Raw genomic sequence first — 24,745 nt, forward strand, 5'->3', positions numbered from 1 at the left:
ACTAGTCAATGTGGGAAGCACAGTGGCAGGCACATAGGGCCAACCCCAGGTACAATGTCCAGTCCAATTGGCTGGCTAATATGGCCATCGTGTGTCCCCACAGACCCATAAACTCCCTGGGGGCACATAGTCCATGCGGGCCTAGCCTTGGTAAGGCCGCTTGTTCCACCACACCCTTGGTGAGGTGACACATGTTACATTTGCACAAACCTCAGTAGGCAACCATCCCACAGTGACTTTACCCCAGTGCTGCTCTATACATTGTGATACCTGCAATGGGGGCACCACGTGTTCTCCCATTAGCCAGCCCCATCCATCATGGACACTAGGAGTCAGCCAGGGGGCAGGTTTGCCATGGGTTTTGTGATGTCCTCTATCCAAAGCCCGCCCTGTGGCATCCCACCCATTGTCCGTGGGACCCCAAGCTTCTAGCCAGGTCCAGTTCTTCACAGAAGCAGGATACACGTTCCAGGGCAAACTGTTTGCAGCTGCTGCTGGAAGGGTGGAGCAGATCCAACAGTTGGAGACATTGGTCACATCAGCGTAGGTGTGGGCCCAGTCCATAGTGCTATGGGAGCATGTCAGCCTATAGCCAGAACAACAAAGCAGGCACAGGTATTAACGGGTAGATCACGTCCCTCAGGCAAAATACAGGCTAACTTTTCTTTTGTTTTGTTTATTTGGGACAGAGTCTCACTCTGTTGCTGAGGCCGGAATGCAGTGGCACGAGCTTGGCTCACTGCAACCTCCAACTCCTGGGTTCAAGCAATTCTCCTGTCTCAGCTTCCCAAGTAGCTGGGATTACAGACATGCGCCACCACCCGTGGCTAATTTTTTGTATTTTTAGTAGAGACGGAGTTTCACCATGTTGGTCAAGCTGGTCTCGAACTCCTAACCTCAGGTGATCCGCACGCCTCAGCCTCCCACAGTGCTGGGATTACAGGCATGAGCTACCGCGCCCGGCCAATACAGGCTAACTTTTCTTCTCTGGGTAGCAATGCAGCTGCCAAGGGCTTCTGCCCTGAGTGATGATACCACACCTTCTCAGCTCCCCATGGTTCTTTTGGGGCTTGTACCCAAGCCAAAGTCACAGGGAGCTCAAAATAGGCCACATAGACAGTACATATATAGGAGGGTCCCTTCCCTGGCTGTTCCCCTATGAATGGTCAATTGTGGAGGTCACACATTAAATACCCAAGAAGTCACATGTAAGTCATACTGCAGATGCTCCCCCCAGGGGGCTACAATAGCTAACCATTTGCAATGGGGGGCTTGGAGGGTCCATGGCCAACACCAGCTTTTCTGTTCTCCTGCCTTCAGGGGCGTTGGGGCAGGCATTTGTCCCCACACCTGGTCGGAGGAGGGCATCCTTGGTGTGTATCTGTAGCTGGATGGGGATGGTGGCCCAGGGTAACAGTGTCTCCACCAGGGCTGGGCCACCTTTTCGTGGTCGCTCGTTCAAAATTTTAACACAAAATTTTAAGTGATGGTAGGGCAGATGCCCTTAACCAGATGGCAAATGTGTTGCACTGGCCCCTGATCAATTCCTTGCAAGTAATCGGTCCAACCTGGGTGTGGATGTCTGTGCTGCCCTAGTATGGGGGGTTGTTACCCATGAATGCACCCACGCTGCTATTGGGTAAGTCGTTCCGCACAGCGACCGCAGCCCATTCTGTCAAGCTCTCACAGGCCTGAAGAGCAACATATACAGCAGCTAAATGCTTCTCTATCAGTGAATACTGGAGCTCAGCTCCCTTCCACAGCTGGGACCAAAAACCTATTGGTGTAAAGTGCTCCATGCGCTGCCATAGGTCCCAGCTGAAACCATCTGTAGTCACATGTACATGAGGTCTGGATGGGCGCCCCTGATCAATTCCTTGTAAGTAGTTGGAACTCCAGCCCTGCAAAGATGGGGGAGCAACATGCAACTGTAACCCATTCTTCAGGAGTCCGTTATATTGCTCAATCATGCCAGTGGCTTGTGGGTTATAAGAAACATGAAATCCCCATTGTATGTCCATCTCCTGTGCCCACTGTTGTCCCTGCTGTCCAGTGAAATGTGTTCTATCACTTTCAACAGCCAGGGGACAGCCATATAAGGCACATAAGTGTTGCAGGGCTCAAATGGTGTGTTGCCTGCGAGGGTAGGCAAACAACACGCCAGTGGCTGTATCTACAGGCATATGTGGAGCCCTGTGATTTTGGCAGTGGCCCAGTGGAATCTATTTCCCATCTGGTTAAGGGCATCTGGCCTAGTTGCTGTGTTACACTGGGCAGTGCCTCCTTTTAGGGTATGCCTGAGCACACGCTGGGCACTTCCAGCAGGACTCCAAAATGTCCTGCAACGGCAAAGACAGACTCCAGTGCCTACTGACCTGTTGCATTCATTTACTCCCTGCATGTCCCAGTTTCCTATGTAGCCACAAGGCTACATCTTGTGTAGGTGCTGACTCTCACCATCAGACCCTGGCCAAGGCATCTGCCTCATCATTACCGGAGGTGGCCAAAGACATGTGACCTGACACACGATAGACAGTTACATCTTTCTGATGACCTATTTCCCAGAGGTCGTTCCATGTGGTTTGGCCCCAAATGGGCCGATGGCCTACAAGCCAATTCTGTAACTTCCAGGTAGTCAACCACAAAGTTAAACCTCGACAGACTGCTCAGCTATTGGTGCAAAGTACTATAGGCGACTCCTTCTTAGTAATCACCGTCCACACCACTCTAAGTTCAGCCCTTTGGCTGCTTTGTCCGCACCCGTTATCAAACCATATGGTATCGGTGCTAGGCTGGACTGCTACAGCAGTCCAGGCAGCAGTAGCACCCCGGCTGGACCCATCTGTATACCGTGCCTCATCAGGAATGGGAGGGCGCCCTTCTTTAAATGGTGATGGCTCAAGGTCTGGGGTGCCTCAGGTCCCATGGCCTTATCTTGCATTAGGACTACAGGCCCTAAAACCTCTTGTAACTCTGCTGCTAATAGACTTGTACTTAGTATACTCTGCTGTTCTAAGGCACCCCGCTTTGCTAATGTGGATGTCTGTGCTGCCCCAGTCTGGGGGGTTGTTACCCATGAATGCACCCACCCTGCTATTGGGTAAGTCATCCACACAGTGACTGCAACCCTTCCTGTCAAGCTCTCACAGGCCTGAACAGCAGCATAGACAGCAGCTAAATGCTTCTCTATCAGTAAATACCGGAGCTCAGCTCCCTTCCACAGCTGGGACCAAAAACCTATTGGCATTCTAAAGTGCTCTGTGTGCTGCCGTAGGCCCAGCCGAAACCATCTGTGGCTACATGTACATCAAGTTCAAATGGACACCCCTGATCAATTCCTTGTAAGTCCCGTGCTTGCTGAATGGCCTGCTTGGCAGTCGGAAAGCCTGTTTCAGCCTCATCATCCCAATCCCAGGTAGCCCCCCCTTTTTTTTTTTTTTTTTGAGACGGAGTCTCGCTCTGTTGCCCAGGCTGGAGTGCAGTGTCTGGATCTCAGCTCACTGCAAGCTCCGCCTCCCGGGTTAACGCCATTCTCCTGCCTCAGCCTCCCAGTAGCTGGGACTACAGGCGCCCGCCACCTCGCCCGGCTAGTTTTTTTGTATTTTTTAGAAGAGACGGGGTTTCACCGTGTTAGCCAGGATGGTCTCGATCTCCTGACCTCGTGATCCGCCCGTCTCGGCCTCCCAAAGTGCTGGGATTACAGGCTTGAGCCACCGCGCCCGGCCAGCCCCCTTTTTTTGTTAACTGGTACAACAGTTTTATCATTTGAGTCAAATGGGGCACAAATACCTGCCAATACCCCAAGAGGCCCACAACAGCCTGCAGTTGCCTCACCGTGGTGGGTCGGAGGCATGCCTGGATTTTATCAATGACAGCCTCTGGTATGGCGTTTGTCTTACCTGATCAAACAACTCCCAAGAATTTGGCAGACAATCTGGGCCCTTGGACCTTGGATTCGTTGACATACCAACCGCATGCTGCCAACTCTTGCCGCAAGAGGGCCACTGCTGCTTCTTAATCTGCAAGAGAATCAGAGGTTAACATGGTATCATCAATGTAATGAAACAGACAGACCCCTTTTGGACATTTCCAGGCATCTAAGTCCATGGCAACAAGACCATGACAAATGGTGGGGCTATGCACATAGCCCTGTGGCAGCACAGTGAAAGTCCATTGTCACCCTTCCCATGTGAAGACCAACTATTTCTGGCTCTCTGGAGCAATGTCGATGGAGAAGAATCCATTAGCTAAGACCACTACAAAGTGGTACTGTCCCAGTTCCATTGTCAGGTAGTCCCTCAAATCCATGGTATAGCTGCATGCAGAGGGGATGTCACCTTATTCACTCCTGGTAATCCACTCTCATCCTCCAAGTCCCATTAGGCTTTCCGACTGGACATACCAGGGAACTGTAGGGGGTATGGATGTCACACACTATTTGCACCTCCTCTAACTTCTTAATCATCTCAGTTGTCTCTGTATGCCCCTCTGACAAATGGTATTGACGAATGGAGATAACCTGTTGGGGTTGTGGCAGAACTTGGGGCTGGTGACGTGTATAAGCCCACACAGTACCGGCCTTACTACATGAACCTGGAGTCTGAATTCTCTGGCCATGGTGTGTAAGTCCAGACCATGCAAAATGTCCACCCCCAGAATATATTCAGGTATAGGAGAAACATAGATAGTGTACAGGCTGGAAGCCAAGATCCAGAGACACAGGTTTCACTTTCACTGACTGTCCCCCATAACCATCAATGAATGCAGCTTTTCCCGGAAACTTACCTGTGTTCCCATAAACAAGACTGCAGTCTGCACCAGTATCTACCAGTGCTAGGACCTGCTGTACATTGGTGGAGGATTAGTGGATTGCCAGTTTCACATGAGGCCGCCAGTCATCCGGTCCCCCCACCAAGCCAAGCACTTCAGCCCTAATCAAACAGGAAGAGACCGGTCTCTTCACCCGTCTGCAAATAGTCCTTGAGCTGCCGTGTCCGGGAGGGGCTGGGTTGAGCAACAGTATTTTGCCCGCTCCGGTATTTTCCGTAATTGCTGCTGGGGGGACAATTGCCTCCACAGAGCCAGCAGCATTCCATTGGGTTTCCTGTCAGTTTCTTCCCAGCAAGCCCAGCTGCAAGTAAATCCATCCACATCTGCATACGGGTCACCCGCTGGGGTCCCTTTTTATTTCGCGGGGTGGTTACCTGTGCAGGGGGTATCTTCCCCTTCTTTATGGCGCGGATTCCCCAGTCCCGCTGATGGCCTTCCGCCTCCTCGAGGGCTGCCATAGCAGTAGTCACTTCCTCTATGCGGCACCCCACATATGGAGTAAGAACAGCAGCTAGAGAGCCAAAAGCACTCGGAGGCTGCCAGCCCAGCACAGGATCCCTCATTTGGGAGATAAAATGTTCATCATCTAGCCTCTAGGTATTTAGATCAAACATAGCCTGCCGCATACCCATCCCCAGGGATACCTGTACCAAATCAGCATATGATGGCCATTTACTCACAATTTCCGGTATCTCTCCGGCATCATTCCTAACAGTCCATATGGCGGCCATCAGCCACTTGATTAACATGTGTTCACCTTGCCCTTGTGCCAACTGCCGGCACAGCTGCAGCCACTAATGAGGCGAGGGGTGATTATGATAGAAGCCAGCTTCTCCATCTCGGAGGCAGAGCGAGAAATGCTGTCAGCCCCCTCATCCCCAAAATGGGGTAGACAGGCAGGGAGGGGCTCCGCTGAGTGCTCCCTGCATTGCTTACCTAACTCCTGCAACTCAGTGGGAGTATAAGCACTATAAGAGGTGTATTCCACCACTGTGGGGGGGCCACTGGGCTCTCCCCTCGGGTCCCATCAGCTGCTCGTGTTCTGCCTTCTGATGGATCACAGGACAAGTCCGCAGCAGCAGAAGCCTCCTCCTCAGGATCAGACCAAGCGGGAGTGTCCCGCCTAGAGGACGGGCTCAAGGTCATGCCAACAGCTGTTTCCAGCTCCTGCTCCAGGCTGTTTATCTGAGCCTCTAAGTGCCCTGCTTGCACCTGGAGGTCCTTTACCCCCAGGTTTTGCTCCAAGCTGTGCATTTGGGCCCCCAGGAACCCAACTTATGCCTGAAGGTCCTTTAGCTGTGCCCTGTCCAGCAGGTACTGAGCGTTTACTTCAGGTACTACAGTCAGAAATGCCCATCCAACTCTGCTGGCGAAGGTGTATCCCTTCTTGGTGCTGTGAGCTTCCAATTGCTTCAGTGCCTTCTTCACACTCGCGGGAGATCTGTTCACTGCCTCCCATGTTTCCACTGGGACCCATCCAAGCAGCACCTCTGCCACCGGGTACTAGAGCTCATGCTGCCGCCATAGTCTGGTTCTCTTACTATGGAGCGTTCCTTACTCCACTCACCTTCCCCATTCTGCCTGGTGAACCTATGCGTCCTTCGTTTCCTTAGACAAGCCTTCCCAGAAAACCCAGAATAAGTGAAGTAGTCTGTTTTGCTTGCATAAAACCCTGCAATTTCCCTTGTGGTCCTTATCAGTAACATAATATATTTATTATATTTCTTAGCTTTAAAAAATTGTCTGTTTCATGAGGGCAGAGACAACATGTGTCTGCTTTCCTGTAGAAATCTCTGTTCTAAGCACAGTGCCTGGAATACAATACATGTTCAACAACTATTTGCTCAATAAATATTGAATACATGAAATAATATATTTTCATAGCCAAAAAGAGCTATATTTTGCTCTTCATAATATCAGAGAGCTTTTCTTTATAAAGCTCATTCATCTTTTTGACGGTTCCTTTAGTGGAACCAACAACAACAATAAAAAAAAAAAAAAATCACCTTGAGTTGGGCTGGGCCTAGTGGCTCACGCCTGTAATCCCAGCACTTTTGGGAGGCCGAGGCAGGAGGATCACTTGAGGACAGGAGTTTGAGACTAGCCTAGCCAACATGGTGAAACCTTGTCTCTACTGAAAATACAAAAATTAGCCAGGCATGGTGGTGCACGCTTGAAATCCCAGCTACTTGGGAGGCTGAGGCAGGAGGATCGCTTGATCTGAGGAGGCAGAGGTTGCAGTGAGCTGAGATGGCACCACTGCACTCCAGCCTGGGCAATAAAGCAAGACATCATCTCAAAACAACAAACAACAAGAACAACAACAAACAAACAAAAACCTTGAGTTGGAAGAAAGCCCAAAGAGTTGAAGGAACTAGAAAGAGGAGTGCATGGCAGGAATAGAAGATGGAGAGAGAGCGGTTTGAGGAGAGGCCATCTATGCAAGGCCTGGTAGGCAGAGGTGAGGACTGTGGTCATTACCTTAAGACTAATGAAAGCCATTGACACATTTTAGATGGAGAAAGTGGATATCACATAACTGGATTTGTGTTTTAAAATGATTACTGTGGTGCAGTAGGGTTGACAAGGTGTGAAATGAAGGATTTGTATGGCACCCTCATAAGCCCCTGGGCACTATTCCAAACCCCCTACTACTACCTCACCTGTTCCCTTGTCCAGGTGAAGTAGACAGACTGGGGCCTGTACGTGTCCAGAACAAGCTGCTGGAAACGTGGCTGAGCCCCTGGGAGCCACAGTTCAGCTTTCCAATACACAAGCATAGAGCCCTGCTTCAGACAATGGTGTAGTCTGAGGTGCTTTTTCACCTCTAAAACTGTGAGTTGTTTTCACCTCCTCCATCTCACCAATTCTGCCAACTCCCGGCCACTTTCAAAGGAGGCCAGTGAGACCCATGGAATGAAGCTCTGGGTCACAGAGCTAGTTAGTGGCAGGGCCTGTGTCAAGCCTGGAATCCAGCTTTCACAACTCTCAGCTCACTGCTTATTCTGCTCTAGTTAGGTGTTATGAAAAGGGAGTTTCTGGGTTTTTTTGTTTTTTTTTGAGACAGAGTCTCACTCTGTCATCCAGGCTGGAGTGCAGTAGCACAATCTTGGCTCACTGCAACCTCCACCTCCCGGGTTCAAGTGATTCTCCTGCCTCAGCCTCCTGAGTAGTTGGGACTACAGGCGCACGGCACCACACCTGCTAATTTTTTGTATTTTTAATAGAGGCGGGGTTTTACCGTGGGAGTTTCTGTTTTTACCACATCTGGGTTCTTTAGGGCCTTCGTGATTATTTGGGGTCAGGGGACAATTATGTTATTTCAAGCCGGGAGGTGCCATATGGGAAGGCTGGTTAATGGTCCTTCCTCAAGGAGAATTCAAAGGGAACTGTTGAGGGCTTAGCCTGGGGACACACAGGAGAAGCCAGATAAGCTGTGATCAAAGCATTCTCAGAAGTGGAAAACAGAAGGCAGGGTCCTACCCAGAAGCTGTTAGAAAGACAGGCTTAGGCAACTTTTCCTTAGCCTGGTCTTCCTTGGGCTACTGCCTGGTGGCAATCATTTCAGAGACACAAGGAAAGTTATAAAGCAAAAAATGACTTGTTTTTCCACAAGGGAGAACAGGACCTCCCATGTGCATAGTACAGGGCTATCACTGCAGGGCTGAGATGGATGGCTTCGTCAGAACATGTCCTGCCCGTGATCAGGAGCAGCTTGTTCTGGACACGTACAGGCCCCAGTCTGTCTACTTCACCTGGACAAGGGGACAGGTGAGGTAGTAGGACGGAGTTTGGAATAGTGCCCAGGGACTTATGAGGGTACCGCACAAATCCTTCATTTCACACCTTGTCAAGAAAACAGCTCTGCAATTGCCAAAAGTAGACAATGAACCCTCCAGAGTTGGGGTGTCTCGTGCCTTTTTTCCCCAGTAGTAAGTGTTCCCGATTTAGGAAGGTGTCCCTTCGACTGAATGCCAATTCTTAGGCGAGTTCACAGAACTGCTCCACCACACTCCTGAGTCAGAGCTCCCACTTCAGGGTCTGCTACTCAGGTTCCAGCTCCCAGTTGCTACTGCTCCCCTGCACTCCAGGCTGGGAGGCGGAGACCACCTCATATTCCTTCAGGGTGGGGGAAAATAAAACTTGTAGCCAGAGCATTGTCATCTTAGGAGAACAGTCATTGAGTTCATTTTAATTTAGCTCAGAACTTTAGTTTGTAAAAGCAGAGTAAGACCTTATAAATAGTCAAATTCTTCCTTTATTCTTTTTTATTACCCCCATTTTAGAGCTGAAGCAATGCAGACCCTGAGCAGTGACATGACTTTCCCATGATCACATCACTACTCACTGGCAGAAGAGGGGAAACATCTGACATCTTTCACCCATTCATCCACTCCACAAACATTTTTTGATCTCTTCAGAAATACCAGGCAGTGTGCTAGAGAGAACAAGCACATTCCTCTTGCTCTCCAGAGGCCCGCACCATGTAAGGAGAAGGCCAGATAAATCTCCTGTAGCACCACATAGGAAGTTATGTGCTGGAACCACAGAAAAGCTTCTTGTAGACACTCAAGGAAGAGAGATGGGTGGTTAGTTTAAGAAAGGGTTCCTGGAGGGATTGATAAAGTCCCACGGCCTTTGCATTGCTCTTAGAAATATTTCTCAATATGTGAACTTACATTGGGTGACTAAGAGTGTGTGTGAACCAGCCTAGATTTCCTCATGAGCAAGGCCTACTTCCACTGCTAGAAACTCAGGATATCATCTGACTCTTTTCATCACCTGAGTAGGAGATGAAAACGGTTCAGGGGGCTCCTAAGTGAAAATAAACAGAAAAGGAAAGAAATCGGGTTCCAATTCAGAGGCACTTTCAACCTTTTAGTCTTAAGAGAGGTGCTCAAAGGTAGCTTCTGGGTGATAGAGAAGTAGGAAAAGCCCAGAAAAATCGTGGAGTTAGGGGAGCACCTTTTGCTTTAAATGACCTTCCTGCATCCAAGGTCTTCCCAGCTCCTTCACCGCCAGTCACACTCCTGGGCCATGCTGCCATTTTGTAGATTTCAAAAGCATTCAAAGAGTAGGTTTTAAATGTTCTCACTATTAAAAAAGGCTCTGCACTATTAAAAAAGTAATGGATATGTTAATTTGCTTGATATAACATTCCACAATGTACTATATATATCAAAACTTCACATTGAACCTCATAAATATATACAATTATTATTTGTCAATTAAAAATAAAAATCTAAATTAAAAAAAAAAGTCTGAGTAGATAACCTGGTAGGTTTCCACTCCATAATATAGTTGAATTAGTCCTTAATATTTTCCTAAAGTGTTTTATGTTTTCAGAAAAGTATATATGAATAATTCTGAGTTTCTGCATGATGGTGTGAACGGAATCTGAAGTGCTCACCTTGAACTGTTAAGCCAAGAAGAAATCACCTTGTAACTTCTTTAAGTCACTGGATTACTGATGATGGCTTTGTTTTCTTGTTTTGTTTTTGTTTTTGTTTTTTTGAGATGGAGCCTCACTCTGTTGCCCAGGCTGGAGTGCAGTGGCACAATCCTGGCTCACTGCAACCTCCGCCTCCTGGGTTCAAGTGATTCTCCTGCCTTGGCCTCCGGAGTACCTGGGATTACAGGCACACGCCACCATGCCTGGCTAATTTTTGTATTTTTAGTAGAGACAGGGTTTCACCCTGTTGGCCAGGCTGGTCTCCAACTCCTGACCTCAAGTGATCCACCTGCCTCGGCCTCCCAAAATGCTGGGATTACAGGTGTGAGCCACTGCGCCCAGCCTGATGATGTCTTTGTTACAACAGCTTATCCTCACCCTGTGCACTCTTCCCAGAAGCTTCCAGCTGTGCATCCTTTCCTTCTCACTGGCCCCACATGAATGGGATTACCTTGATTGATTCAGGGCCCAGCAGATTCACACCCAGATCCCCAGCAGGTTCCCTTGAAGCTCATGGTTATATGGGGAACTGGTAGATTCTCAAACAGTATTAGCACTTGGTCAGAAAGGCAGAAAGGGAAAACCTACAACGGCTAGGACTACTCTGATCATCCTATTTAAATTTGCACAACACCAGCTGGGTGCAGTCGCTCACGCCTGAAATCCCAGCACTTTGGGAGACCGAGATGTGTGACTTGCTTGAATCCAAGAGTTCCAGACCAGCCTGGGCAACATAGCTAAACCCCATCTCTACAAAAATACAAAAATTAGCCAAGCATAGTTATGCATATCTGTGATTCCAGCTACTCAGGAGGCTGAGGCATGAGAATTGCTTGAGCCTGGGAGGCTGAGGTTGCAGTGAGCCGAGATTGTGCTACTACACTCCAGCCTGGGCAACAGAGTGAGACTCTGCCTCAAAAAAAAAAAAAAGTGCACAGTACTTACTATCCTCTAAAACACTAAAGTATTGATCATATTTATTTTTCATTGTCTATCTCCTTCCACCAGATGTAAATTCCATGAGAGCAGGAATTTAAGTTTTAGAAAATATTTATTTGCGAATATACACAAAAGTAGAAAGAATAGAATAATAAGCTGGGCACGGTGGCTCACGCCTATAATCCCAGCACTTTGGGAGGCCGAGACGGGCGGATCACGAGGTCAGGGGATCGAGACCATCCTGGCTAACACGGTGAAACCCCGTCTCTACTAAAAATACAAAAAATTAGCCGGGCGCGGTGGCGGGCGCCTGTAGTCCAGCTACTCAGGAGGCTGAGGCAGGAGAATGGCGTGAACCTGGGAGGCGGAGCTTGCAGTGAGCTGAGATTGCGCCACTGCACTCCAGCCTGGGGCACAGAGCGAGACTCCGTCTCAAAAAAAAAAAAAAAAAAAAAAAAAGAATAGAATAATAGATGCTATTACACTTTTCCTCCTTAAAGCAACAATTATGAAAAATTTGCCACATTGATTTTTTTTCTCTCTTCCAGTTTTCCTCCTTCCTTTTTCTTCCTTCCTTTCTTTTCTCTTTATTTCTTGGAAGAAAATACTTGATATCATGTTATTTCACTCTTAGAACTTTTGAATATTATCTCCAAAAAATAAAGACATTTTCTACATAATTATAATTATTATATCTTATAAAAGTAAAATTATGTTCTTTTTTTTTTTTTTTTTTTTGAGACAGAGTCTCGCTCTGTCGCCCAGGCTGGAGTGCAGTGGCCGGATCTCAGCTCACTGCAAGCTCCGCCTCCTGGGTTCACGCCATTCTCCTGCCTCAGCCTCCCGAGTAGCTGGGACTACAGGCGCCCACCAACACGCCCGGCTAATTTTTTGTATTTTAGTAGAGACGGGGTTTCACCGTGTTAGCCAGGATGGTCTCGATCTCCTGACCTTGTGATCCGCCCGTCTCGGCCTCCCAAAGTGCTGGGATTACAGGCTTGAGCCACCGCGCCCGGCCAAAATTATGTTCTTAACATAATCTAATGCCCAGTCCATATTCACATTCAAGTGAGATTCAAAATCTGAATATTCTTTTAATCTGTAACACTTTATCCCTCTTTGTTTTTGTATGATAGACTTTGTGAAGAAACTGGTAGAATATCACATAATCTGGACCTGTCTTATTGCTTTCTTGTAGTATTATATAACTTGTGCCTCTTTTCCCTAAATTTCCTATAATCTGGAAGTTAAATCTAAGGCTTAATAAACTAATCTGCTCAATTCTTTGGCAATATTACTGGGTAAACAGTACTGCGCACTTGCTATAGTACCATATTAGGTGGCACATCATAACTCACCTTCTACTTCTGTTTGGGTGGTGGCAACCAGATCTTCCATTGCAAAGTTCCCCATAGCCTCTCTTTGTGTGTGTGTGTGTGTGTGTGTGTGTTGTTTGTTTGTTTTTTGTTTTGTTTTGTTTTTGAGATGGAGTCTTGCTCTGTCACCCAGGTTGGAGTGCAGTGGCCCGATCTCGGCTCACTGCAAGCTCCGCCTCCCGGGTTCACACCATTCTCCTGCCTCAGCCTCCCAAGTAGCTGGGACTACAGGCGCCTGCCACTACGCCCGGCTAACTTTTTGTATTTTTAATAGAGGTGGGGTTTCACCATGTTAGCCAGGATGATCTCGATCTCCTGACCTCATCATCCGCCTGCTTCAGCCTCCCAAAATGCTGGGATTACAGGCGTGAGCCACTGTGCCCAGCCTTATATAGGCTCTCTTTTAATAATTTTACCACTCAGCAAACGCTTTTTGCCTGGCTTAATAATTTCATTAATGATTACAAAATGGCGATTTTCTAATTTTATTGTCCTTTTCATATTTATTAGTTGTCATTGTTCTCTAAAGAAGAGCTTTTCCACAGCACATGGAAGCGATTTGGTTGCTCAGGAATATAGCTCCTGAAGGAACGGCAGAATAAATGTGCAGTTCTTCTATTTTAATTACCCATTTTCATATTGAGGTACTGATTAGAGCCAGTAGTGGGGACAGGGACATTTGTCTTTTCACTGGTGTGTCCCAGGGGCCTCGAAGAGTGCCTGGCACAGGTAGTATTTAATAAATATATGTTGAATTAAATAATACGTGAATGATAAAAGACCCTTACAATAGGTGACAAAAATCCTTTATATAGTAGGTGGTTGAAAAAAGTCATGTCTTACTACAACAAAGGGTCAAGATTCTGGATCTGAACTCTGTATTCTAGGTGTTTTTACCAGAGAAGTGAATCAGAATGTTTGTCCCTTAGTTAATGCCGTTGGCCACCACGGGTGCCACAGAAAAAAAGAAGGAATAAGAACAATACGCTGTCCAGATTCCTTTGGAAATCTGGGGAGGAAGAGGGAATTTTATAATGGCATGAGTTGAAATTCTCCCCAGTGAGAATTAATTCTAAGCCAAAAGACTCAGAATTAGATTTAATTTTTCTTTCTTTCTTTCTTTTTTTTTTTTTTTTTTTTTTTGGTGGGGGATAGAATCTCACTCTGTCACCTAGGCTGGAGTGCAGTGGCACAATCTTGGCTCACTGCAGCTTCTACCTCCTAGGTTCAGGTGATCCTCCCACCTCAGCCTCCCAAGTAGCTGGGACTACAGGCGTGCACACCACCACACCCCAGTAAGTTTTGTGTTTTTATAGAGATGGGGTTTCACCATGTTGCCCAGGCTGGTCTCAAAATCCTGGCCTCAATCGATATGCCTGCCTCGGCCTCCCAAAGTGCTGGGATTACAGGCATTGGCTACTGCGCCCATTCTCAATTAGTTTTAATTTGATATAGAAGCAATACTGCGATATTTTGTTAGAGTCTACACCCAGGAGTGGGATTAAAAGGTCTCAGGTCAAAAACCCTTAATTTTACCAAACATTTCCAGATTACTTTCTAGTATTGTCACACCAATTTTTATGCCCAGCAATGTTTTTACCAGCACTTGATATTATCTGTTTTTCTAATTCTTCATAACCATTTTTGATAATCTGATGGTTATAAACTATTTCTTTTGTTATTTTAGCTTTCATTTCTTTGATTACTAATGAAGTGGAGCATTGCTTCTTACCCATTTTGACTTCATCTTCTGAAATTGGCTTTTCTCTGACAATTTTTTCTCCCCGGGGGTTTCCTGTCTTTTTAGGGCTGACAGGAAGGAGTTCCTTATATGTAGATGCTAATCCTTATGGGGTCTTAGGCATTACAAATATTTTCTTCCAGGCTGCCACACTAGTTAACATTTGGACTCAGTCTCAACTCCTTTGCAGTGTAATACTCTAGGGATAGGTTTAGTTGCCTCCTTTGGGGAAAATCTTTGTAACAGGGATCGCTTCTCTGCTTGTACACTTAGTGAAGTATCTGCACTTCAGCTGCTTGGAAGTCCTGGCAGGAAATAATGAACGTGTTACAGTACACAGATGTACTTCTCTGTGTACATTGGAAATGTTTCTGCAAGATGTACAAAATCAAATTTTGTTAATTGAAAATTGTGTCAAAAATTAAGCATGCACTTATATCTTTGTGACATTGGGTAACACGTATCCAAAATAGGATAGTTTGAGTTCTGAAAGGACACCCAGAATGGACATTTTTGGAAAGTAAATATATTCTCCTGGTTGCTCATTTTCACAATTTGAAATTTGGCTTTCGTTTTTGTACATAGAAGCGTTTTTTGAAGGCTTCTCCAGTATTCTGTTTTTCCTAGATAATTTTTTACTCAGCAATCATTTTCTTCCTGCCAATTAGAAGGACACAGATATGCACAGAGGAGACTTTGTACCTGTCTCTCCAAAAGAGAAATGATTTCAGGGCATGAAGTAGTAAAACTAAGTCCATTTGCCCATTCCTATATCAACTCACTGGGAGGTGATAGCAACAAAAATAATTCTCTGGTCTCAATACTTTGAACCACTATCTTTTTACTAAACCCTTATCCACGAATCTCCCATGTAGGTTTCCCATGTATACCATGGTTCAGTGGTTCCGAAGTTTTGCTATATATTAGAATCACCTGGGGATCCTTTAAGAGTCCCCAACCCAGATCACACACAATATGAATTAAAGCAGAATGTATCAAGGTGGAAGCCAATATTTTTTTAAATCTCCCATTGATTTTACCGTTCAGCAGTTTGGGAACTATCTCCATACTCCTCAGGAGCCCAGGTATTTATCAAGATTAATGTTATTACCAGGGAATTGTTTTTGTCCTGTGCTAGACACCATGTGGAAATGAAGCTTGCTAAAACTGAAATTCAAGTGTTTGGCACTGACAGGATGGGACTCTTGCTTTCCTTCTCACTTCCCATCCCCACCTTAACCTTTCTGCAACTCATTTATTTGTCAATGAAATGAAAAATTTCATATATTTGTCATAAGGACTGATTGAAAATTTAGAAAGGAGACAGTACTATGGCTGGTACACATTGGCCTTCACTAAATGTTCTGAAAAGTCCTCACTTGTTTAATGAGGACACATTCGGGACCTGCCTTACCTGACTCTCTTGCTGAAGGTAACTTCTCTTCCTCCCCAGCGGTGCCCAAGCACACCCTCTGCAGGTCCCTCCCTTTTTCTACTTTGGCCCTCCCCACATTCAACAGGCTCTCTATCAGTTATTGTCAGGGACCAGCAAGACACAAGCGATTTTCTCAAATTCATGATCAAAAGGCTATGTTACCTGTGAGAACGACCAGAAAAATGACAGGTGAGAGGAGCTAGCACAGAGCCAAGCAGGACTGACAGAGGGAGGGACTTGGAAGGAACTGGGAAGAATAGATGAGTAGAAGGTACTAAAATCATGTGCAATTGAGTGGAGTTAAGGTTGAGAAAATTATGGGAAAGAAGGTTATTCAGCAATATGAATAACCTTGACCACCTTCTATATGTCCAGCTCTGTGTTGAGCACTTTGAAGGATTTGAGAACTGGGAGATGTGGTCAAAGATGCTGTCAAAGAACTTGTAGAAACAAAACAAACACAACAGGAATAATTTAGAGAACTGCTCAATACCAAACTCTGAGAGCTGATATGGTCAGAAAAGGCTTTCTTGGGGAACTATGCCTCCAGCTGGATCTTGCAAGGTCAGTGTGATTTTAATTAGTGGAGAGAAGGAAATAAAATATTCCAAGGATGGGGGAGCAGCCAGGGGTTGGAGCAGGAGGAATCTGACTGTCCTTTGCTACTTTCTATCTTCCCTTACTCAACAGCAGTTAAAGCCAAAGATGCGAAGTCACTCTTACCTCTGATGATAATAATGGTGATAATTTTCTTGGTGCTTCTGTTCTGGGAAAATGAGGTGAACGATGAAGTAGTGACGTCAACCTTAGAACACTTGCATGTGGACTACCCTCAGAATGACGTTCCCGTTCCTGCAAGGTACTGCAACCACATGATCATACAAAGAGTCATCAGGGAACCTGACCACACTTGTAAAAAGGAACACATCTTCATCCATGAGAGGCCTCGAAAAATCAATGGTATTTGCACTTCTCCCAAGAAGGTAGCTTGCCAAAACCTTTCGGCCATTTTCTGCTTTCAGAGTGAGACAAAGTTCAAAATGACAGTCTGTCAGCTCACTGAGGGCACAAGATACCCTGCCTGCATGTACCACTATTTCACCACAGAGGGGTTTGTTCTTGTCACTTGTGATGACTTGAGGCCAGATACTTTCCTGGGCTATGTTAAATAACTCAAGATCAGCTCCCGGGTCTGAGATCTCTTCTCTCAATGGCACTGGAGCTGGCTGTGCCTGAGGCAGACCTGAACCGTGGACATGGGGCAATGCCTTGAGTGGAAGGGGAAGCCACTGGTAATTAATTTATCCTTCCTGTATTGCTTAGTTGGGATTGTTTTATTCTGCTTCAATAAAAGAATCTTTATTGAATTAAACCATAAATTCTACATGTGTTTCAATTTTTTGTCCCTTATCTCTGGGTCGTTTGATGACAGACAAGACTGAGATTAAGATAAAGTGAATGAGCCACTGACTTTAGATGCAAAATTTAAGAGGGCACCAAAAGACCAAAAACCTAGTAACCTAGATGAATATATTTGATTTCAGTATTTTCTTTTTCTTTTTTTGAGACGGAGTTTCGCTCTTGTTGCCCAGGCTGGAGTACAATGGCGTGATCTCGGCTCACCGCAACCTCCGCCTCCGGGGTTCAAGCGATTCTCCTGCCTCAGCCTACCAAGCAGCTGGGATCACAGGCGTGTGCCACTGCACCCGGCTGATTTTGTATTTTTAGTAGAGATGGGGTGTCTCCATGTTGGTCAGGCTGGTCTCAAGCTCCCGAACTCAGGTGATCCGCCCACCTCGGCCTCTCAAAGTGCTGGGATTACAGGTGTGAGCCACCACGCCCGGCCTTGATTTCAGTATTTTAAGAAAATCAAACTTAATGCAAAAATCTTGGATGCTCAAAATATCTATCACAAAATTGTGAAGATCCAATCTGACAAGGCTAAGATTAGAGTCAGATGAGTTACATGAGTAACATGCAGTGCAGGGTCAGATCCTGGTATTTACAATTTTAACATTTGCTCATCAGGGATTATTTTGCATTAAATTTATTTTCTGGCCAGGTGCGTTGGCTCACACCTGTAATCCCAGCACTTTGGGAGGCTGAGGCAGGTGGATCACTTGAGGTCAAGGGTTTGAGACCAGCCTGGCTAACATGGTGAAACCTCGTCTCCACTAAAAATACAAAAGTTGGTCCGGTGTGGTGGTGCATGCCTGTAACTCCAGCTACTTGGGAAGCTGACACAGGAGGAGTGCTTGAACCTGGGAGGTGGAGGTTGCAGTGAGCCGAGATCATGCCATTGCACTCCAGCCTGGGCAGCAGAGTAAGACTCTGTCTCAAAAATAAATAGATAAGTTAATCAATTAATTAAATATTTTCTAAAATTGTTGCATTAAAATATTACTTATCTTGATTATTGAGTTTTTTGGCACCCTCTTAAATTTTGGTCTTAGAGTGAGTGTCTCATTAACCTCAGCCTAATCCTAGCCCTACTGCTAGCTGTAGAAGCAACAGAGGTCACCTCTTAGGGTCTTTTTTAAAGATAGCATACACAACTCAAGGAGCATCTGTTCCTGTTCAGCAGCTCCCTTGTTGGCTTGAAATAAAGAAAGGAGCCTGACTGGTCTGAAACCATTTCCCTTAAAGACTTTAGAGAGACACAGATAAGGATTTCCCAGGAAGGGAATGAGACTCTCAGAGCTCAGTGATCTCCTCTTTGCATCTCCAGAAGGAACAGAGCGGACTTTGAGCCGGACTACTAACTCTTTTCTCTTTTCAGTTCTTACAATTGGACTTACTGCTTAGTTTCCCCACATTCAGCTATAGGCGTAGTATCCTTACAGCTAGAAGGAGAAGGAAGAGAAAGAGAGGCTTCTAATTCTGGGGATTTCATGAAGTCCTCTTCTTCTCTTTTCATTAGTTTCCTTGCCTGTAAAGCGAGGATCTTGAATTAGATAATGTTTCAAGTTCTTTCCAAGTCTATTAGTCTATAATTCTATTTCTTAGGTAGTATAGAAAATGGCTATATTATAGCCATTGTTGGAGGGGAGAATTTGTATTGTGAGGTGGTAAGAAATAAGGGGCGATTGGCAAATAAAGGCCAGATTATGTTGTCGCTAATTCTGAGCTATGGCATTTCAATCCTGTATGTGAGAGCTAGAGACTCATACAGTGACCTAGAGCAGGCATGAGTGGGTCACAGGCTTTGGAGAGCACTCTCTGTCCTGATCTTTTCAGTTGAGAGACTTCAGCTGTTCATTGCTCATTTGGACTTAGTTCAAGGTCATATCAAAGAAGAAGGTGCACTTATGCTAGTTGTTAGCTCTGTCTCTTGTAACCATCAAGTTCTATGTGATTGATTAGATTGAGGAGGGGGAGGTGGGGGATAATCGTAAGTGAAGGACAGTTTGCAACCTTGTGAGCAGGCAACGCTTACTCATCTCATGGCTTCTTCCATCTTAGGTGGCCGTTTTTCAGCTGAGTTTTATTTTCTAGTTCTCTGTGGTAATTCTGTTGTCATTGTTGTCTCCATATAATTTTGGGTGTCACCAGGTAAACAGAGTCCTCAGCGTCTGAATAGAAACTTAACAGGAACAGGTAGGTGGTCCCTAGCATATGATTTATTGGGTCTTGGTAGCATCATTTTCTGGGCAAAACTTTGAAGTGGATGAAATGCATCCTTTAGGTTCCTACATCTATTTTCTGAATTCCGAGTCCTTTTCCTATCCCTCTCCCTAGGTTTCATTGTCTTTTCTTTCCTTTTCAGTGCTTTTTCTCCCCTTCCTCACCAAACTTCCTCTTTTCTAATTAAAAATATCTTGCAGATAAAAGTATAACTGAGATGAACCAATAGGATCTATCCTCAGAGTAATTTCATTCAACAGGGATCAACACCAAATTCAAATGAATTATGACATTTTAGACATTTGTAGTTTGGGTGTGTGTGTATCTATATCTATCCATCTGTATCTAAATATGTATATACATATATATATTATACAGATATATAGAATCAGAGTCTCACCCTGTTGCCCAGGATGGAGTGCAGTGGTATGATCAATGCTTACTGCAGTCTCAGACGTTTGGGCTCAAGAAATCTCTCCCCTCAGCCTCCTGAGTGGCTGGGACTATAGGCATGTACCACCTCAACTGGCTTGTTGTTGTTGTTGTTGTTGTTGTTGTAGAGATGAATTCTCACTATGTTGCCTAGGCTAGTCTTGAACTTCTGGCCTCAAGTGATCCTCCCGCATTGGCCTCCCAAAGCAATGAGACCACAGGCACCGGTGACTGTGTCCGGCCAGGTATATTTTTTTAATGGGCACCTCTTAGCAGTTTCAAATAAAACCTAGGCAGCTGTGAATGCTGCCCACTTGAAATACATGTCTCAGAAAGACTGGAAATTTCTGTCCTGCTCTTCCTCCTGTTTTTTTTTTCTCCTCCTGGTCTTTCTGTTTCCCTGTTATCACCTTACTAATGATGTCAATGGCATAGGATATAGAAGTTTAGGAAACAAAATAAATTCCCTATAAATCCCTCATCCTTTCTCCCTTCAAAATGCATCAGGTCTTTGGTCAAGTCATCCTCGGGCACACATCTGGATGCATATACTTAATTATTAATAATCTATCAATAATCCATTAACCCAATTAAGGCTTAAGTATTCTTGGTGCTAGGTTTTTGCTCTAGTTTCTCACACAGACATTTTAAATTCAAATATAATGTTTTAAAAGTTCATACATAATAACATCAAATGAGTAGTATAAGAAGGGAATGATTAGAAGTTCAGAGAAGTTGGAAATGGGTTTAGTAGACTTAAGCGGTGATGAAATGTGTAAAATGAAGAATGAGATCTGAACTGGGCTTTGAAGAATTTCAAGAGACAGAAAGGTATAGACATTCAAGAAAGAAGCTAGGCCGGGAGCGGTGGCTTAAGCCTGTAATCCCAGCACTTTGGGAGGCCGAGACGGGCAGATCACGAGGTCAGGAGATCAAGACCATCCTGGCTAACACGGTGAAACCCCGTCTCTACTAAAAAATACAAAAAAAAAAAAAAAACTAGCCGGGCAAGGTGGCGGGCGCCTGTAGTCACAGGTCACAGCTACTCGGGAGGCTGAGGCGAGAGAATGGCGTAAACCCGGGAGGCGGAGCTTGCAGTGAGCTGAGATCCAGCCACTGCACTCCAGCCCGGGCGACAGAGTGAGACTCCGTCTCAAAAAAAAAAAAAAAAAAAAAAAAAAAAGAAGCTAAGTGGGAAAGATGGCATAGGGTATATTAAAAAATAAGAGAGTCACACTGATGGACTAAGGCACGTTTGTGTAGCACAATAATGGAAAATAAATCCTGATAGGCAGATTGAGATTAGAGCAAGTAGAGCATTGGCTACTGGGCTCAGGGGATCAGACTTCCTACTGTGAGCAAAGAGGAATGTTTCAAAAATTCTGAGTGTCACTGCAAGTTATGTTTTTAGAAAAGTAGTGTATAGAAGAAATTGGAGGGTCAAGAAGGGATGATTAGGAGGGAAGTAAGGGTAATAATGTAGGAGATCAATGTAGAAGGGATGGAGGCTATAGAGGTGGAAGATAAAAAAGAGGAAAATAGAATCATTCTAAAGAGAGAGAAAGAATTATTAACTTAAATAACCGTTCTTTCTGGATTTTCTAGGATTGACCTCAAGTAAAGGATTTTATATACTAGTAAAGTCATGTTATGTTGTTAACAAATAGCGTTGAGAAATTAGTGTGTGTGCAGTAATTACACACAGTGAATAAAACCCAGGCAGCTATGAATGCTGCTCACTTGAATTACATGTTTCAGAAAGACTGAGAATTTCTGCTCTGCTCTTCTTCCTGTTTCCTTAACATCTACTCTTTAGCACTATGGTAAACTCTTGATTATTGATACTAACTGGAGGAGTGAAGAACCCAAAACTGTGGATAATTCCATTAAAATTTATAACTGATCCTGGAGTGCAGATTCTTTATTGATCTACAGTTCATTATTTGATTCTGTATGAATAAAAGTATAAATAATCAGAAACTGTGTTTCAGGCTCAAGGAATTTTTAGCCTAACAAGAGGGAGAAAAGATTAACATTAATCGACTAACTAGAAAAATGAAAAAGATCATGTAAAATGAAGTGCAACTTAATCTGTGCTGTAGGGTTACAGAAAACAAAACAGTCATGGCTGGGTTTTGGTATAAATAGAAAACATTTCACAGAATAAGAAGCAATGGTGCTGCCCAGGCCATTGGGATTCTGACTGCCAAATGGACACTTTGTTCAGTTCTCCCTGAGCTTCCTTGATTCCACATGGTCTCCTGCATCAATCTCATGCAATCCTGTCTACCCCTCTGTTGCCCCTCCTTCCCTCAGTTGGACACAACAGCTGAAACTCCCAGGAAACAAACACAATTTCACTTCCAGCTCTGCAACAAAGTGGAATCTTCCTGTACAGGATCCACTTGCTGAAGGAACTTGTCAAGGCAGAAATCTTATGACTGAGAATGGGTGGAAAAAGAAATGAGAGATGGGGAAATGGCAATGTGTGTTTTATTTTGTTTTCAAGTGGCTACCATGTGCCAGGTTCTATATATATGAGGCCATAGGAGATACGGTAATGGTGAGGGATGAGTTGAGTGAGAATTGTGACCCACCATGGAGATTCTACACCCCACCAATGAGACGATAGACCAAGGGAAATGGATAAGAAACAAATACTTTGTTGTAGATCTTTAAACATATCACCTTACGTAATTTTCACAATTTTTTTCAGATGGGGAAACTGGGGTTAAATAAGGTGGAATAAATTATAAGCAGAAAAGCAGGGATTTGAACATGAGTCTTCAGACTCCACAGCTGGTCGTGTTTCTATTATATCATAGTTCCATTCACAGATATAAAAATTTTAACCTACATGTAGGGGTCACTCCCAGGAATAACTGTCAGGAGGAAGAAAGAACTACCTCTTTAATCTTCTTATTTTATCTTTCATTTATTGTCTTTACTGCAGAAGAGATTATACGACATCTGAGATGGAGACCTTTCCTCTGCTGCTGCTCAGCCTGGGGCTAGTTCTTGCAGAAGTATCAGAAAGCACAATGAAGATAATTAAAGAAGAATTTACAGAAGAAGAGATGCAATATGACATGGCAAAAAGTGGCCAAGAAAAACAGACCATTGAGATATTAATGAACTCGATCCTGTTAGTTAAAAATACCAGCCTCAGCATGTCCAAGGATGATATGTCTTCCTCATTACTGACATTCAGAAGGTTACATTATAATGACCCTAAGGGAAACAGTTCAGGTAATGACAAAGAGTGTTGCAATGACAAGACAGTCTGGAGAAAAGTTTCAGAAGCAAACAGATCGTGCAAGTGGAGCAATAACCTCATCCATGACTCCACAGAAGTGATGCACAGGGTCCACAAGGCCCCTAGCTGCAAGTTTGTACAGAATCCTGGCATAAGCTGCCATGAGAGCCCAGAACTGGAAAATACAATGTGTCAGCTCACTACAGACAAACAATTCCCCAGGTGCCAATACCATAGTGTTACTTCGTTAGAGAAGATATTGACAGTATTGACAGGTCATTCTCTGATGAGCTGGTTAGTTTGTGGCTCTAAGTTGTAAATCCCACAGAGCTTTAAGACTAGGGTCTTACTAAAGAAGGACCTCTTCATGTTCGTTCTTGTTTCTTTCCTTAATATCTACTCTTTAGCACTATAGTAAACTCTTGATTATTTATTCTAACTGGAGGAGTTAAAAATTCAAAATTGTCGATAATTCAATTAAAATTTATAACTGATACTGGCATGCAGATTCTTCTCTCTCTCTCTGTGTATGTGTGTGTGTGAGGGGGGTGGTCGGGTCGGGGGGTGTCTGAAACAAACTGAATTTCATCCTAGCTCAGCTATAAAGCCAAGAAACAAGAGTCCACCTAACCAGGCAGAATTAAGGAAAGAAGGCCTAAAGCCAATATGGACAATTAAAAACTAATTGTACTGCCAATGACACTATTCAGAAAAATAGTGATGAGTGTGACATATATTATTATCACTACTCTCTTCAAAGGGTATGTGCTCACACGCGTGTGAACTGATGTATGCACACAACAAAGGGTCTGCCTGTCCTTTAGGAGATGCCAGAGGAAAAAGATCCTTTGGCTTAGCTGTTGCTCTCAGTGTCAATAGCTCCAGCCCTATGCAATCTCCAATCTTCCACCCTCATCTCTATTTCACAGGTTGCAGTAAAGATAAGAAAATTCTGATTGTAATCTTTATTCAAGCAAAGTCTTGATACCCTGGGGCTGTGGGAGAGGAATGGCAAGCCATGGAAGAATAGAGGAGGCAGAAAGAAAGATGGGAACAGAAAGTCTGTGCCAAGTACCAGGCAGGACTGGTCTTCAACCTTGATGTCTTATGATACTGTAGTTAATTTTGTTCACTACCAGCTATTTGTTTGTAAGCGTTCGTGATTCATTCTGCATAAAGTATGGGCAGTTATCTTCTTCACTGATGTGTGGCCATATGCTTCTATTCCTCTCCTTAAATCCTCCCTCCATCCTGAGACCCCCCTTTCTTAATGTTCTAATTTTAAATAAATGCATGTAAATGAATGTTATGTCATAGTAACTTCTTTCTTGTATATAATTCTCTATATGTCATTTTCCCCAAGCTTTATTATATTTGGTGCAGAATTCTCAATATACTGGAACTGTAAAACATTTACAATCACCCAATATGCAGCATTACAGCAACATTTTTGTACCTTTTAGCTGGCTTTCCCTTGTCAGTGTAGCGGTTGTTTAATCAATGTGGGTTTGGCCAAAGAGGTATATAATTAGGAATTAGGACTCAGTTTGCACTCGGCAGCCATAGGACAGAGTAATAAAGCAAAATGCTTGGGTCCCAAAGGTCTCTTCTCTGTAGGAGGAGGACTCAGGACCCAGAAAGGAAGATGTACTTACTAAGT

General features: G+C 44.6%; 3 protein-coding genes across 4 annotated transcripts in view; 2 read left to right on the forward strand and 1 right to left on the reverse strand.

Moving 5' to 3' along the window:
* LOC111522572 overlaps positions 1 to 5,328 on the reverse strand; it is a 7,209-nt gene extending 1,881 nt beyond the window's left edge. The window contains exons 1-3 of one of the 2 annotated variants that reach the window (XM_023186676.1): positions 5,205 to 5,328; positions 3,900 to 4,019; positions 1 to 586 (exon numbers count right to left, since the gene is read on the reverse strand). The exon at positions 1 to 586 is cut by the window's left edge and continues 1,881 nt beyond it. In XM_023186676.1, coding sequence (XP_023042444.1) covers positions 142 to 586; positions 3,900 to 3,976 — 522 coding nt within the window. In that variant the 5' untranslated portion in view covers positions 3,977 to 4,019; positions 5,205 to 5,328 and the 3' untranslated portion in view covers positions 1 to 141. Of the gene's footprint in view, positions 587 to 3,899; positions 4,020 to 4,785; positions 4,933 to 5,204 lie in introns of those variants that run through there. The other variant, XM_023186677.1, reaches the window with a different exon arrangement.
* An 11,079-nt stretch (positions 5,329 to 16,407) lies between these two features.
* On the forward strand, positions 16,408 to 17,146 carry RNASE12 (ribonuclease A family member 12 (inactive)). Its single transcript, XM_023186678.2, has one exon. It carries the CDS (start codon positions 16,502 to 16,504, stop codon positions 16,943 to 16,945), a length of 444 nt encoding a protein of 147 aa, XP_023042446.1. The 5' UTR covers positions 16,408 to 16,501; the 3' UTR covers positions 16,946 to 17,146.
* Positions 17,147 to 19,207: 2,061 nt separating this feature from the next.
* On the forward strand, positions 19,208 to 23,728 carry RNASE11 (ribonuclease A family member 11 (inactive)). The gene is made up of 2 exons (XM_023186679.1): positions 19,208 to 19,370; positions 22,783 to 23,728. Exon 2 carries the CDS (start codon positions 22,805 to 22,807, stop codon positions 23,402 to 23,404), a length of 600 nt encoding a protein of 199 aa, XP_023042447.1. The 5' UTR covers positions 19,208 to 19,370; positions 22,783 to 22,804; the 3' UTR covers positions 23,405 to 23,728.
* Positions 23,729 to 24,745: the final 1,017 nt, after the last annotated feature.

This window comes from Piliocolobus tephrosceles, chromosome 6, assembly GCF_002776525.5.
Source record: "Piliocolobus tephrosceles isolate RC106 chromosome 6, ASM277652v3, whole genome shotgun sequence".
NCBI lineage: Eukaryota > Metazoa > Chordata > Mammalia > Primates > Cercopithecidae > Piliocolobus > Piliocolobus tephrosceles.

Bases quoted from the DNA above. Each gene is read 5' to 3' on its own strand.
- RNASE12 (XM_023186678.2), top strand. From the start codon at position 16,502: ATGATAATAATGGTGATAATTTTCTTGGTGCTTCTGTTCTGGGAAAAT.
- RNASE11 (XM_023186679.1), top strand. From the start codon at position 22,805: ATGGAGACCTTTCCTCTGCTGCTGCTCAGCCTGGGGCTAGTTCTTGCA.